This window comes from Oryctolagus cuniculus, chromosome 19 (genome assembly GCF_964237555.1).
Source record: "Oryctolagus cuniculus chromosome 19, mOryCun1.1, whole genome shotgun sequence".
In the NCBI taxonomy this organism is placed as follows: Eukaryota; Metazoa; Chordata; class Mammalia; order Lagomorpha; family Leporidae; genus Oryctolagus; species Oryctolagus cuniculus.
Window position 1 is genome coordinate 55,751,248 of NC_091450.1, and position 16,381 is coordinate 55,767,628.

The 16,381-nt window shown below is 54.1% G+C and overlaps 1 protein-coding gene across 41 annotated transcripts in view; it reads left to right on the forward strand.

The window, feature by feature from the left end:
* LOC127489004 (trafficking protein particle complex subunit 9-like) overlaps window positions 1–16,381 on the forward strand; it is a 279,821-nt gene that overhangs the window by 71,993 nt on the left and 191,447 nt on the right. For 36 of the 41 annotated variants that reach the window (XM_070063885.1, XM_070063886.1, XM_070063876.1 and 33 more), the window contains 5 exons: window positions 4,400–4,485; window positions 6,986–7,112; window positions 9,392–9,531; window positions 12,741–12,867; window positions 15,148–15,280. In XM_070063885.1, coding sequence (XP_069919986.1) covers window positions 4,400–4,485; window positions 6,986–7,112; window positions 9,392–9,531; window positions 12,741–12,867; window positions 15,148–15,280 — 613 coding nt within the window. Of the gene's footprint in view, window positions 1–4,399; window positions 4,486–6,985; window positions 7,113–9,391; window positions 9,532–12,740; window positions 12,868–15,147; window positions 15,288–16,213; window positions 16,298–16,381 lie in introns of all 41 variants that reach the window. The other 5 variants (XM_070063890.1, XM_070063889.1, XM_070063887.1 and 2 more) reach the window with 4 other exon arrangements.

Here is a 16,381-nt window from a genome sequence, read left to right on the forward strand (position 1 = left end):
AGATGGGAGCCCAGAACTCAATGATCCAGGTGGCAAGGACCTGAGTACACAAGCTGTCACCTCCTGCCTCCCAGGGTGCGTGTTAGCAGGAAGCTGGAACTGCACCTCCTGCCTCCCAGGGTGCACGTTAGCAGGAAGCTGGAATTGAGGTGGAGCAGGGACTGAAACCCAGGCATTCTGATACGGGATGCAGGCATCCCAAGTGGTGTCTGAACCGCCATGCCACACGCCCTCCACCCTTGTCCTCTGTGATACAGTTTTTATCATAGTAAGAAGTGCCTGCTCATATATTCAGTGGATAATGTCAAGCTTTGTGTTTTTTCTGAAATATCGATAACAGAAGGTTCAGCTGAGATGCATATTATTTGTTGAATACTCATGGGTAGGAGAATGTACTTTGTGTTCCACGACTTCTGATATCTTTTGGACAATTTTCTGCCTATAGTGTGAAGACTCGTGTCCCTTTTGCCTGAGATTCTAGTCTCTGTAAGTCCATCTTTAACTGGGCACTGGAGGTGAGGCAGACCCTGAGGGCCAGTGCTGACACCACCTGCCCTCTGCCTGCACTGATTCCTGGCCTGAGTGCCTGTGTGCAGGCTTCGTCTGGGCCCTGCTCTGAGCAGAGATGATGGCAACCAAGGTCCCAGGCAAGGCCTGGAGGGGTGAAGAGATTCCTCCCTCTTGTGAAAGGACCTTGTGGTATCCCAGATTCAGTCTGAGGTCACCGCTGCCAGGCAGGGTGGCCTGCATAGGACGTGGCAGCCTGGGTTGCAGCCTAGCCCTGCAACCCCCACTCCCCACCATGTGACCTTGGACAGCCGACAGGGCCACCTGGGCTGCACGTGTGCCCTTCATGCTGTGGGCACACTGGGAGCTCATGGGAGCACTGTGCTGAGGGTCAGATTAGAGAGTTCCTGATGTCCCTGTAGATGATGTTTGCACTGGCACTCGTGTGCCTGGGGCTCGGTACTGGAATGCAGCAGGCAATCAGGAGCGCTTCCTCCCACAGGCAGAGGCAAATGTGGCCACAGAAGCACCTGTCTGCACAGATGATAACGGGCGCAGGGGATGGGCCGAACCTGAGACAGCCGGTTTCACCGCCGCTGACTCCTGCTCTCTTGCTGTTTCAGGGAGGGACTGTTGAGGCAGGGGCACGGGCAGGGGATTGTCTGTTTCTGACAAAAATCACTTCTCACAGACTCAGTGATTGACTTTAGACTTACCTGTAGTGGATGAAGGCCGTCAAAGTACAAATTACTTTTTTCGGCACCCTGGAAAGCACAATGATCATTTTTTGACCACCAGAGAGAACGAATCTGTGATACCAGGCATAAGGACCTGTTTAAGAGACAATGAGTTCCTCATCTTTGGTTGGGGGTGGGCTGGGGTGCCAGTCCCTTGCAGGCCAAGGGAGGCTGCTAAGGGTGGAGGGGGCAGGTGGGATGAGCACAGCTGCCCTGGCTCCTTTGTGGAGAAGCCCCTGCAGCTTATCAGAGGCTGACGTCAGACCCCTGCAGAGAGAGGGCAGCCTCAGTCCCAGGAGCTACCAAGGGGCAGCTTGGCGGAGGGAGAAAGAGCATGGGTTCCAGAGCTGACAGCCTTGTGTTTTGAGTCTGAGCAATGATTTATCAGGGCCTAAGATGGGCAGGCTGTCCCACCTGTCAGGAAGAGTTTTCCCTCTTCGTAAAATAAGACAAGTGCTGGTTCTGACCAGGTGGCAGTCGGTCCTGCACTGTGTTACTCTGTGCCATCATCTTGTGAATGGATCCAAGATGCCAGCTCCCGGTCATCATCACAGGTGTGGTGGAGCTGGTCCTGGATCCTGTGCAGGCTGCCCTGGCACAAGGTGTTTGCAGAAGCTGAAGGCTCTGTGAAAGCCAAGGAATTCCGGTCAGCAAATGCTGGAAAAGCCTCTGCTTCCCCTTCTGCCACCACATCTCTGCTAGGCCCCACCTGGAGTTCCCCGGCCTGGGCCAGAGTCCCTGTGGCACAAGATGCTGGCGGTGGTATTCCCAGGCAGGTTTGCTCATCTGCTAAGACCCCAAGTGCCTGCCTTGTGACCCTGGGGTCACTGCTGTTCCCCCGAGGTGATTACAAACAGCAGTGGGGCAGCCGTGTGGAAGGGCTTTACGCCTCACTTGGGGTCTGATTTTCCTTCTCTGCCTTCCAGTTTCATAACTGGTGTTCCGGTGAGAGCCAGGCTCTGCCTGCTGGCATATCTTGGACACCCGTCATGGGTACTCTGCTGGTGTCTCGTTGCTTTGTAAGAAATCACCAACTTCCCAGTTTAGAGCAATACAGATTGATTTCCTCACTGTCTGTGAAATCAGGGCGTCCAGTGCAGTCCTATGCCCAGGCTGTGTCCACATCTCAGGCTTGTCCAGGGGAGGTCTGTGTCCATACCCCTCATGGTATCCTCAGCCATTTCCCGGAGGTGGCCCCCTCAGGTGCCCGTACCCTGCTGGCCCCCAGCCCCTCCCTCAGGTCCCCATACCCTGCTGGCCCCCAGCCCCTCCCTCAGGTCCCTGTTCCCCTGCTGGCCCCCAGCCCCTCCCTCAGGTCCCCATACCCTGCTGGCCCCCAGCCCCTCCCTCAGGTCCCCGTACCCTCCTGGCCCCCAGCCCCTCCCTCAGGTCCCCGTACCCTTCTGGCCCCCAGCCCCTCCCTCAGGTCCCCGTACCCTCCTGGCCCCCAGCCCCTCCCTCAGGTCCCTGTTCCCCTGCTGGCCCCCAGCCCCTCCCTCAGGTCCCCGTACCCTGCTGGCCCCCAGCCCCTCCCTCAGGTCCCCGTACCCTCCTGGCCCCCAGCCCCTCCCTCAGGTCCCCGTACCCTTCTGGCCCCCAGCCCCTCCCTCAGGTCCCCGTACCCTCCTGGCCCCCAGCCCCTCCCTCAGGTCCCCATTCCCCTCCTGGCCCCCAGCCCCTCCCTCAGGTCCCCATACCCTGCTCACCCCCAGCCCCTCCCTCAGGTCCCCGTACCCTCCTGGCCCCCAGCCCCTCCCTCAGGTCCCCATACCCTCCTGGCCCCCAGTCCCTCCCTCAGGTCCCTGTACCCTCCTGGCCCCCAGCCCCTCCCTCAGGTCCCCGTACCCTCCTGGCCCACAGCCCCTCTCTCAGGTCCCTGTTCACCCCTCCTGGCCCCCAGTCCCTCCCTCAGGTCCCTGTTCACCCCTCCTGGCCCCCAGTCCCTCCCTCAGGTCCCTGTTCACACCTGCTGGCCCCCAGCCCCTCCCTCAGGTCCCTGTTCACCCCTCCTGGCCCCCAGCCCCTCCCTCAGGTCCCTGTTCACCCCTCCTGGCCCCCAGCCCCTCTCTCAGGTCCCTGTTCACCCCTCCTGGCCCCCAGCCCCTCTCTCAGGTCCCTGTTCACCCCTCCTGGCCCCCAGCCCCTCCCTCAGGTCCCTGTACCCTCCTGGCCCACAGCCCCTCTCTCAGGTCCCTGTTCACCCCTCCTGGCCCCCAGCCCCTCCCTCAGGTCCCTGTTCACCCCTCCTGGCCCCCAGTCCCTCCCTCAGGTCCCTGTTCACACCTGCTGGCCCCCAGCCCCTCCCTCAGGTCCCTGTTCACCCCTCCTGGCCCCCAGCCCCTCCCTCAGGTCCCTGTTCACCCCTCCTTTCCCCCAGCCCCTCTCTCAGGTCCCTGTTCACCCCTCCTGGCCCCCAGCCCCTCCCTCAGGTCCCTGTGCTGCTGGCTTGAGTTCCTAGGGGTCACCCCTCCAGGAGGGGTCTCACCCCCTTTATGGGCTCACTTGACCATGTCTATCCCATCTAGAGCAATCTCCATTTTGATGAGCTTGGTCAGCTGGTTGGGGACCTCTATTAAGTCTACAGGAACCATTCATTTGTGTTCTGTCATGTGGCTTGGTCATCATGTTCACACTCAGGTCATCTTGGGGTTGTTTTGGGGTTGCTTGGAGTCTTGGGGTTATTTCAGAGTTCGGTCTCCCCCAGCAGCTGCTGAGTTACAACTGACAAGGAAGTGGGCTGGGTGGAAAAGTCGTGGTCTTGGGGGGCACAGGTGACCCACACTCTGGGCCTCTTGCCAATGACCCCAGCCTTCTTCCTGCATTGACAGCCTGTGGGCCCTTGGGGTGCTGTGTGCTGTAAGGGGCCACACCAGGTCCAGCTGTAGCTTTGTGAGGTGGCCTTGGGGTGCCAGCAGGAGTGCAGCCTGCAGAGGGCGGGGGAGGCAACCTGTGTGTAGTGTCAGGACAGTGGCAATACCTTGCTTTGCGTGGTTTCAGAGAAAGCAGGGCACACCAAGCTGTGAACTTCCCACCTCACAATGGGGATGGCGGCCACCACCTTTGTGGGAAGAAAATCGTCAGTGGGCTGATCTGAAACCCCATGAGAAGTTCAAAACTACCTGCTAACCCCAGGGTTCTTTTGTGTGTGTGTCTAGATTTCCAGTGGGTTGAAGGGGACGTATGTGAAGTCCAGCTGATGGTGTACAACCCCATGCTGTTTGAGCTTCGAGTGCAGAACATGGTATGTACCACCGCAGGGGCCTCTGTGACCGAGAACCCCAGCATGTCACTAAAATGCATCTTTGCTTACTGTTAGAGGCACTAATTCTGGCACACATGTCTGCTTTGCCCAAGATAGTAAGTGTTTGGTGAGTGAAGTCCATGTTTTGTCATTACCGTGTCTCATGCTTGCTGCCGAGTAGACAGCACAGAGCAACCTTGGGCTTGTACACGCACAGAGCTTTGCCCATTGGCTGTGAGATTGGAAGTCAGCACTTTGGAGTTCACAGGGGCTTACTGGAGATTGTTGTGCTGCTGTGAGGTGACACAGGGATTGAGGCGCAGGGGGAGCTGTAGAGAGAGGTGCTGTGTTAATGCACCATGTAGGGTGTGGAAGATTCATGCCCTGGGTCCATGCTTGTTTGGGGGACTTGTGCTGCCTTCAGACTACCATGGGATCCGTTCCCAAGGTTCTCTGTACTGCGACCAGTTTCATAACTGGTGTTCCAGGTGAGAACCAGGCTCTTCCTGCTGGTGTCTCACTGAGGGCCATGCCCTGTGCCAGGTACAGGGTGCGTGGGACCCGGGGGATACAAAGGCCTATAGGCCTTATCCCTGGTGTGAACACAATGAGCTGTGTTGGGGATGCATGGCGCCTGCCTGGGAGAGACGTCCCTGCTGGCTGGGCCAGACTGCCTGGTGGAGCCACAGTTTTCCGCAAGCCAGGACTGTTGGGCAGCCCTGCTGCATGTGACTGCTCCCCAAGCCTGTGTTAAGCCAGCAGTCCTGAGACTGACTGAGCACCGGTGTTCCCCCAACTGTTGCACAAGGGTTCACTGGCCTCAGGACATGGCCATGGTCAGCCTCTGCTGTGGCTGTCTGGCTCTTGGAATCCAAGGGGGGAATTTACCACAAAGTAGTTAAAGTGTCAGATGATTGCTGCTGTTTCTTATACATTTTTTCATTTTTAAAAGTAGCATTTTTACCTGGTTTAAAAGTAATAAATTACATATTTTAATAAATGAGGAAGGGTAGAGACTTAGACAAGAGAAAACCACCACTTGGATATAGCCAGCATACCATGGTGCTGTGTTGAAAGCTGACTCATGGAACACTTCAGACGTGCACAAGCCACTGGCATTTCAGGCAGGCAGCGGTGGCCACACCGCCCTGGTTGTTCTATGAAGACAGAGAGGCCAGTGTGTCTATTAGAGATGAAAGGCATGCGATCAGCTTCACTGAGTGCATCCTGCCCACTGCACCCCCTCCACACGCACACACGCAGATCACTTCATGCCTTTGCCTCACATGTGGGCGGCAGGCGTGCTCACTGCCCCCAGAGTGTCTCTGCTGCCGGCGTCTCCTGTGCACAGAGTTAGATACAGTGTATGTGCATTCCACACACCCAGCTGTCTACACCACACACACATCTGTGCATGCAGGTTTCATACACCCTGAACTCACACCGAGGCCCGGCATCTTGCCTTCCTGCGTTCCATGTTTGCACCCTTCCTCTCAGCACACCCACTTACATGCCTTGTCCTGCCACAGATAAAAGAGGTGTTTTTTTTTTTCTTTAAAAATTATTTATTTATTTATTTATTTGAAAGTTGAGTCACAGAGTCCATTTGCTGGTTCACTCCCCAAGTGTCCGCCCAAGCCAGGGCTGAGCCAGGCTTGAAGACAGGAGTTCTGTCTGGATCTCCCACATGGGTGGCAGAGGCCCAAACACTTGGGCCATCTTCTACTGTATTCTCAGGCACATGGGCAGGCAGCTGGATTGGAAGTGGAGCAGCCAGGATGCAAACCAGCAGCTATATGGGATGCTGGTGTTGTAGGCAGCGGCTTTACCTGCTACGCCCCAATGCCGGCCCTGGATCTGAGAGTTTGAGGGTTGCCTTGACTGCAAACTGTGGAAAGCGGAACCCCACAAACAGGGCAGGACTCTCTGTGTCTTGAGTTCTTTAATTTATCTCAGCAGGTTTCTGTAGCTGTGATGAGATCTTGCACATTATTCGTTAGATTTACTCCAAGATAGTTGGAATTTTTGGTGTCTTGTTACTTTTTTTAAACATTTTATTTTCTAATAGTTGACTGGTGATTGTTGACATCTTTTAGATTGTGGGAGACCAGGAGGAAGCTTCTGGATCCTGGCTTTGGCCTGGCCCAGCCCCGGCCATTGCAGCCATTAGTGGAGTAAAACAGTAGATCTCTCTGTCTCTGTTTCCCTCTTGTTTTCAAATAAATATAAGTGTTTCAAAAAAGAAAAACAAAAATTTTCCTTTGTGTTCATATTCCCATTTGGTGCAAGAAGAAAGCAAAGCAAACATCAGAAACATGGCGGAGAGGACCAAAATCAAGGGCAGCGGCTGTTGATCTGACTGCCTCGTGCGTCACGTGTGCATGGTCTCTGCAGTTCTCTGTGGGTTCTAAGAAGCCGCAGCCTTCCACTGCCTTGTTCCAGGCTGCCAGGTGTGCGGTGCAGGCTGGTCCTGCTCATGTTGCTCTGTGCCTTGCTGCAGGGACTGCTGACCAGTGGAGTGGAATTCGAGTCGCGCCCTGCAGCGCTCTCCCTTCCGGCCGAGTCTGGTCTGTACCTGGTGACGCTCGTAGGGGTCCCACAGACGACTGGAATGATCACCGTGAACGGTAAGGGCTTTTCTGATTGCTGCTGTTGAGGGGCTGCCACACTGCTGTTCCGTACACCAGGGTCCAGAGCCTCTCACCCATCTCGTTAGTCCTCGTCCATCAAGGGATGGGGAAAGACTGCCTTTCCTTGGGATGTGGTGCAAGTTGTTGGAGTGTGATTGGCACCTGCCAGGCTCCTGCTGCGGTGGGCGGGGCCCCTTCCTGTGCTCTGTCTGCCTCCTCCTCCAGACAGTCTTCCAACAGCTTGGTTCCTACCTCTGCATCCTGACCTTTCCTGATGCCACGATGTCCCATGTGCTCTCAGGAAGCCCCTGTCTTCTGCTGTATCTCTTGGGAGAGTTGGCTGTGCACACTGAGTCGCTTCTGCCACCAGTGCCATGTTCCTGCACCCTTCCACGTCCTGAGTTTAACCCTTATCCCTTCACCAGGACACCTGTCTGTGGCATCACTAGTGGCGTTTTTCTGCCTAAACCTGGGACCAGTGGTTTGGTTTGCTTGGAGCTTTAGTGCTCATTTGCCACCCTGCATGTGTGGCGAGCTGTGTCCTCCAGCCTCGGTTACACCACACCCTCCAGATTTTCCGCGGTCTCTTTGGCCCTTCTTCCTCAGTTTTGCTGGTCTCATGCAGGTGTCCCCTTGCAGCCCAGCCCTCTGACAGGTGCTCCTCGCTCTGTGTTTCTTGTCCTCCTCTCTGTCCTCTGTACGTCACCACTGGTGAGGGTGTCCCCAGCCCCACAGTGCTTTTCTGCCTCACAGCCCTGCAGACTGCTGACCACTCCTGGGGTCAGGTGCCCTTCCCTGGCCTGTGCCCCAGCACTTCCCAGCTATCCCCCTGGTGTCCAGCGGGTGGGACATGCGTGTTCAACACGTCCAACCCAAGTGTACTGCCTCCCCTCCCCAAAGCAGTCTCTCCTCTGAGACCCCTCTCTCTCCTCTAAAAGGCGTCGTGGTCAACCAGTGGGAGTCACTTTCCCTCGTCATCAGGCCGAGTTCCCCAGCCCTGTGTGGTCCATCTCTGTGCTCCTCTGCCGAGTCTTCCTGCTGGGTTACATATTGTTCCTCTACCTTTGCTGTCTTGCAAGTGCCCTATCCTTTTCCACTTCCTCCACTACCTGTGTGGACTTAGTGGTCCCTGAGCTGTGCATCTCTTTGCAGAGCAGTTGGCATTGTTCTTTGGTGTGTCTTGTGCACAAAGCTAGACGGCTGACCCTGTACTGCTGTGCACAGTAATTGTGGACCCCAAGTCTTTGTCATCAGACTATTACGTGACAGCCATTTTCAGCAATGGTAAGGAAAGGCCTGATTCTCATTAGGGATTATAAAATAGTGGTTGCTCAGCAGGCGAAACATATATCAGGTTCCTGTTGAAAGGGAAATGCGAGAGACCCTGGTTCCAGGTATGGATTTGTGGGGAGAATAGTGTTTTGCCCATTGCAGGGGGTGTTTTGACAAGCCCACCTTCTGAGGGAGGGTGAGCTGGAATGGTGTTGAGAGCGCAACTCCCAGCCAGCAGGAACCTCACGAGGACCGAGGAGGCTGCTGGGGCCCCGGGAGCCCTTGAAAGCCATGCTGGCTTCTCCACTGAGCACACCCCAGGCTCACACGAGTGTAGGCAGGTTGTCACCTGAGCCTCGAGCCACTGGGTATGGTTTCATTTTGTTGCACAGTAAATGCTGTTGACAATAATTAGCTAAATTTCAAAAGCCGTTCTACAGCTTTGCTTAAAAGTTTCAAGTGCTTATCTCACCAGTGGGAAATTTGCTCATCTTAAACGGCAGTGCTCACACACACACAGCCAGTTCGCCCCATCACAAAGCTGCTGCAATAATAATAATTGGCTCTTGAACTTTCGTCTCTCAACAGAAGGTTCTGAAGCATTTTTCAAATACTCATTAAATTACATTATGTCCCGGGAAGGAATATTAACTGCCATCCTCACTGTGGAGATGGATAAATCTGAAAAGCAAGTGAGTCCCGGGCTGAGATGCTGACTACGGGTTGTGCAGAGATTGATGGCTCACAGGAGCTTTCCCATTTGGGCCCAGTCAGCCTGGTGGGATGGGAGTACAGGGGCCATTGTAACCCCCACCACAAAGGAGGAGCCCGAGGGATGTTGAGGCTGTGGGCAGGGACTGGCAGGTAACGGAGCCAGCACCAGGACCCAGGTCTTCTGCAGGGTTGCCCTTGCTGGTTGGGGACTTCAGCAGTGGATAGGAAGGTGGACACGGGGCATGGAGCTTTGCTGGGAGTTATGACGTCTCTGTTTTCCTGTGTCCCAGGTTACCACACCACCGTCTTTGGTGTTGTCAGTGACTGCCTGCTGGACCAACTCCCGGGAATAAAGACCAGCAGCTCTACCATGGAAGTCATCCCCACTTTGCCAAGACTGCAAATCAGCACCTCCCTGCCCAGGTACCCGGTGAGCACAGGTGTCCAGCCATGGGCAGGAAGCAGCCCTGGGGAGCCTTCCCTCATGAGGCGCGCAGGCTCTGCATACCTCCAGAATTTGCAGGCCCAGAATCTGCAGGAGGGGGCCTTGAGAGTCCACAGCAGTTCATCCGTTTTGCCCAGAGCAAATTAAAGCAGTCAAGATGTCCCATACTAAGGCTAGGACCAAATGTGAAATTATTCTTCCCAAAAACAGTCAGGATCTTAGGGCATCTAAAAAAATCACTCTTCTCTTTGACAGAATTCTTTTATTTTAGTTTTTAAAGAAATCTTCATTTATTTTGAAAGCGTCACAAAGAGAGGGAGAGACACACAGAGTGAGTGAGAGCTCTTCCATCCTTTGGTTCACTCTCCAGATGGCCGCAACGGGGAGCGTTGGGCCAGGCTGAAGCCAGGAACCAGGAGCTTCATCCGGGTCTCCCATGTGGGCGTGGGATCCAAACACATGGGCTACTTTTCGCAGGCCATTAGCCAGGAGCTTGATTGGAGAAGAGCAGACAGAACCCGAACTGGCACCCACATGGGATTGTTTAATTTTTGTTTTAGATTTTCAGTATCACAGGGAAGCATAAAGGAGAAAGCAGCTGTCTGCTAACAGGCCTGGGAAAGCAGAGGGAGACGGCCCAAGGACTTAGGCCCCTAAAGCCAGAATGGAGCGCCGGGTAAATTCCCTGGCTTCTGCTTCAGCCCCTGGCTTCTGTCCCAGTCCCGGCCTTTGTAGCCACCTCAGGGGTGACCCCCAGATGGACGATCACTCAGAGAGAGAGAGCACTAATTCTGGCACACATGTCTGCTTTGCCCAAGATAGTAAGCGTTTGGTGAGTGAAGTCCATGTTTTGTCATTACCGTGTCTCATGCTTGCTGCCGAGTGGACAGCACAGAGCAACCTTGGGCTTGTTCACGCACAGAGCTTTGCCCATTGGCTGTGAGATTGGAAGTCAGCACTTTGGAGTTCACAGGGGCTTACTGGAGATTGTTGTGCTGCTGTGAGGTGACACAGGGATTGAGGCGCAGGGGGAGCTGTAGAGAGAGGTGCTGTGTTACTGCACCATGTAGGGTGTGGAAGATTCACGCCCTGGGTCCATGCTTGTTTGGGGGACTTGTGCTGCCTTCAGACTACCATGGGATCCGTTCCCAAGGTTCTCTGTACTGCGACCAGTTTCATAACCGCTGTTCCAGGTGAGAACCAGGCTCTTCCTGCTGGTGTCTCACTGAGGGCCATGCCCTGTGCCAGGTACAGGGTGCGTGGGACCCGGGGGATACGAAGGCCCATAGGCCTTATCCCTGGTGTGAGCACAATGAGCTGTGTTGGGGATGCATGGCGCCTGCCTGGGAGAGACGTCCCTGCTGGCTGGGCCAGACTGCCTGGTGGAGCCACAGTTTTCCGCGAGCCAGGACTGTTGGGCAGCCCTGCTGCATGTGACTGCTCCCCAAGCCTGTGTTAAGCCAGCAGTCCTGAGACTGACTGAGCACCGGTGTTCCCCCAACTGTTGCACAAGGGTTCACTGGCCTCAGGACATGGCCATGGTCAGCCTCTGCTGTGGCTGTCTGGCTCTTGGAATCCAAGGGGGAATTTACCACAAAGTAGTTAAAGTGTCAGATGATTGCTGTTGTTTCTTATACATTTTTTTCATTTTTAAAAGTAGCATTTTTACCTGGTTTAAAAGTAATAAATTACATATTTTAATAAATGAGGAAGGGTAGAGACTTAGACAGGAGAAAACCACCACTTGATATAGCCAGCATACCATGGTGCTGTGTCAAAAGCTGACTCATGGAACACTGCAGACGTGCACACGCCACCCGCGTTTCAGGTAGGCAGCGGTGGCCGCACCGCCCTGGTTGTTCTAAGAAGACAGAGAGGCCGGTGTGTCTGTTAGAGATGAAAGGCATGCGATCAGCTTCACTGAGTGCATCCTGCCCACTGCACCCCCTCCACACGCACACACACAGATCACTTCACGCCTTTGCCTCACATGTGGGCGGCAGGCGTGCTCACTGCCCCCAGAGTGTCTCTGCTGCCGGCGTCTCCTGTGCACAGAGTTAGAGACAGTGTATGTGCATTCCACACACCCAATTGTCTACACCACACACACATCTGTGCATGCAGGTTTCATACACCCTGAACTCACACCGAGGCCCAGCATCTTGCCTTCCTGCGTTCCATGTTTGCACCCTTCCTCTCAGCACACCCACTCACATGCCTTGTCCTGCCACAGATAAAAGAGGTTTGTTTTTAAGATTATTTATTTATTTATTTATTTGATAAATGAGTCACAGTGTCCATTTGCTGGTTCACTCCCCAAGTGTCCGCCCAAGCCAGGGCTGAGCCAGGCTTGAAGACAGGAGTTCTGTCTGGATCTCCCACATGGGTGGCAGAGGCCCAAACACTTGGGCCATCTTCTACTGTATTCTTAGGCACATGGGCAGGCAGCTGGATTGGAAGTGGAGCAGCCAGGATGCAAACCAGCAGCTATATGGGATGCTGGTGTTGTAGGCAGTGGCTTTACCTGCTACGCCCCAATGCCGGCCCTGGATCTGAGAGTTTGAGGGTTGCCTTGACTGCAAACTGTGGAAAGCGGAACCCCACAAACAGGGCAGGACTCTCTGTGTCTTGAGTTCTTTAATTTATCTCAGCAGGTTTCTGTAGCTGTGATGAGATCTTGCACGTTATTCGTTAGATTTACTCCAAGATAGTTGGAATTTTTGGTGTCTTGTTAATTTTTTTAAACATTTTATTTTCCAATAGTTGACTGGTGATTGTTGACATCTTTTAGATTGTGGGAGACCAGGAGGAAGCTTCTGGATCCTGGCTTTGGCCTGGCCCAGCCCCGGCCATTGCAGCCATTAGTGGAGTAAACAGTAGATCTCTCTGTCTCTGTTTCCCTCTTGTTTTCAAATAAATATAAGTGTTTCAAAAAAAGATAAATAAAAATTTTCTTTGTGTTCATATTCCCATTTGGTACAAGAAGAAAGCAAAGCAAACATCAGAAACATGGCGGAGAGGACCAAAATCAAGGGCAGCAGCTGTTGATCTGACTGCCCCGTGCGTCACATGTGCATGGTCTCTGCAGTTCTCTGTGGGTTCTAAGAAGCCGCAGCCTTCCACTGCCTTGTTCTGGGCTGCCAGGTGTGTGGTGCAGGCTGGTCCTGCTCACGTTACTCTGTGCCTTGCTGCAGGGGCTGCTGACCAGTGGAGTGGAATTCGAGTCGCGCCCCGCAGCGCTCTCCCTTCCGGCCGAGTCTGGTCTGTACCTGGTGACGCTCGTAGGGGTCCCACAGACGACTGGAACGATCACCGTGAATGGTAAGGGCTTTTCTGATTGCTGCTGATGAGGCGCTGCCACACTGCTGTTCCGTACACCAGGGTCCAGAGCCTCTCACCCATCTCGTTAGTCCTCGTCCATCAAGGGATGGGGAAAGACTGCCTTTCCTTGGGATGTGGTGCAAGTTGTTGGAGTGTGATTGGCACCTGCCAGGCTCCTGCTGCGGTGGGCAGGGCCCCTTCCTGTGCTCTGTCTGCCTCCTCCTCCAGACAGTATTCCAACAGCTTGGTTCCTACCTCTGCATCCTGACCTTTCCTGATGCCACGATGTCCCATGTGCTCTCAGGAAGCCCCTGTCTTCTGCTGGATCTCTTGGGAGAGTTGGCTGTGCACACTGAGTCGCTTCTGCCACCAGTGCCATGTTCCTGCACCCCTCCGCGTCCTGAGTTTAACCCTTATCCCTTCTCCAGGACACCTGTCTGTGGCATCACTAGTGGCGTTTTTCTGCCTAAACCTGGGACCAGTGGTTTGGTTTGCTTGGAGCTTTAGTGCTCATTTGCCACCCTGCATGTGTGGCGAGCTGTGTCCTCCAGCCTCGGTGACACCACACCCTCCAGATTTTCCGCGGTCTCTTTGGCCCTTCTTCCTCAGTCTTGCTGGTCTCGTGCAGGTGTCCCCTTGCAGCCCAGCCCTCTGACAGGTGCTCCTCGCTCTGTGTTTCTTGTCCTCCTCTCTGTCCTCCATACGTCACCGGTGGTGAGGGTGTCCCCAGCCCCACAGTGCTTTTCTGCCTCACAGCCCTGTAGACTGCTGACCACTCCTGGGGTCAGGTACCCTTCCATGGCTTGTGCCCCAGCACTTCCCAGCTATCCCCCTGGTGTCCAGCAGGTGGGACATGCGTGTTCTACACGTCCAACCCAAATGTACTGCCTCCCCTCCCCAAAGCGGTCTCTCCTCTGAGACCCTTCTCTCTCCTCTGAAGGCATCATGGTCAACCAGTGGGAGTCACTTTCCCTCTTCATCTGGCCAAGTTCCCCAGCCCTGTGTGGACCATCTCTGTGCTCCTCTGCCGAGCCTTCCTGCTGGGTTACACATTGTTCCTCTACCTTTGCTGTCTTGCAAGTGCCCTATCCTTTTCCACTTCCTCCACTACCTGTGTGGACTTAGTGGTCCCTGAGCTGTGCATCTCTGTGCAGAGCATTTGGCATTGTTCTTTGGTGTGTCTTGTGCACAAAGCTAGACGGGCTGACCCTGTACTGCTGTGCACAGTAATTGTGGACCCCAAGTCTTTGTCATCAGACTATTATGTGACAGCCATTTTCAGCAACGGTAAGGAAAGGCCTGATTCTAATTAGGGATTATAAAATAGTGGTTGCTCAGCAGGCAAAACATATATCAGGTTCCTGTTGTAAGGGAAATGCGAGAGACCCTGGTTCCAGGTATGGATTTGTGGGGATTTTAGTGTTTTGCCCATTGCAGGGGTGTTTTGACAAGCCCACCCTCTGAGGGAGGGTGAGCTGGAGTGGTGTTGAGAGAGCAGCTCCCAGCCAGCAGGAACCTCAGGAGGACCGAGGAGGCTGCTGGGGCCCCGGGAGCCCTTGAAAGCCATGCTGGCTTCTCCACTGAGCACACCTCAGGCTCACACGAGTGTAGGCAGGTTGTAACCTGAGCCTCGAGCCACTGGGTATGGTTTCATTGTCTTGCACAGTAAATGCTGTTGACAATAAATCAGCTAAATTTCAAAAGCTGTTCTACAGCTTTGCTTAAATAGTTTCAAGTGCTTATCTCACCAGTGGGAAATTTGTTCATCTTAAATGGCAGTGCTCACACACACACAGCCAGTTCGCCCCATCACAAAGCTGCTGCAATAATAATAATTGGCTCTTGAACTTTCGCCTCTGAACAGAAGGTTCTGAAGCATTTTTCAAATACTCATTAAATTACATTATGTCCCGGGAAGGAATATTAACTGCCATCCTCACTGTGGAGATGGATAAATCTGAAAAGCAAGTGAGTCCCGGGCTGAGATGCTGACTACAGGTTGTGCAGAGATTGATGGCTTACAGGAGCTTTCCCATTTGGGTCCAGTCAGCCTGGTGGGATGGGAGTACAGGTGCTGTTGTAACCCCCACCACAAAGGAGGAGCCCGAGGGATGTTGAGGCTGTGAGCAGGGACTGGCAGGTAACGGAGCCAGCACCAGGACCCAGGTCTTCTGCAGGGTTGCCCTTGCTGGTTGGGGACTTCAGCAGTGGACAAGAAGGTGGACACGGGGCATGGAACTTTGCTGGGAGTTGTGACGTCTCTGTTTTCCTGTGTCCCAGGTTACCTCAAGACCGTCTTTGGTGTTGTCAGTGACTGCCTGCTGGACCACCTCCTGGGAATAAAGACCAGCGGCTCTACGGTGGAAGTCATCCCCACTTTGCCAAGACTGCAGATCAGCACCTCCCTGCCCAGGTACCAGGTGAGCACAGGTGTCCAGCCATGGGCAGGAAGCAGCCCTGGGGAGCCTTCCCTCATGAGGCGCGCAGGCTCTGCATACATCCAGAATTCTCAGGCCCAGAATCTGCAGGAGGGGGCCTTCAGAGTCCACAGTAGTTCATCCGTTTTGCCCAGAGCAAATTAGAGCAGTCAAGATCTCCCATACTAAGGCTAGGACCAAATGTGAAATTATTCTTCCAAAAACAGTCAGGATCTTAGGGCATCTAAAAAAATCACTCTTCTCTTTGACAGAATTCTTTTATTTTAGTTTTTTGTTGTTGTTGTTGTTGTTGTTTGACAGGCAGAGTGGACAGTGAGAGAGAGAAAGGTCTTCCTTTGCCGTTGGTTCACCCTCCAATGGCCGGTGCGGCCAGCGCGCTGCAGCCGGCGCACCACACTGATCTGATGGCAGGAGCCAGCTACATATCCTGGTCTCCCATGGGGTGCAGGGCTCAGGTACTTGGGCCATCCTCCACTGCACTCCCTGGCCACAGCAGAGGGCTGGCCTGGAACAGGGGCAACCGGGACAGAATCCAGCGCCCTGACCAGGACTTGAACCCGGTGTGCCAGTGCTGCAAGACAGAGGATTAGCCTAGTGAGCCACAGTGCTGGCCCTTATTTTAGTTTTTAAAGAAATATTTATTTATTTTGAAAGAGTCACAAAGAGAGGGAGAGACACACAGAGTGAGAGCTCTTCCATCCTTTGGTTCACTTTCCAGATGGCCGCAATGGGGAGCGTTGGGCCAGGCTGAAGCCAGGAACCATGAGCTTCATCCAGGTCTCCCATGTGGGCGTGGGATCCAAACACATGGGCTACTTTTCTCAGGCCATTAGCCAGGAGCTTGATTGGAGAAGAGCAGACAGAACCCGAACTGGCACCCAGATGGGATTGTTTTATTTTTGTTTTAGATTTTCAGCATCACAGGGAAGCATAAAGGAGAAAGGGAAGTGGCTGTCGGGAGGCCTGGAGCCAGTCACTGTGAATGCTTGGAGGTACTTCCTGCCACTTTAGAAAACACTTGTCTGAACACGGTGTCATAGATGAGTTTTTGTGAAATCACATTAATAAGCTTTTCC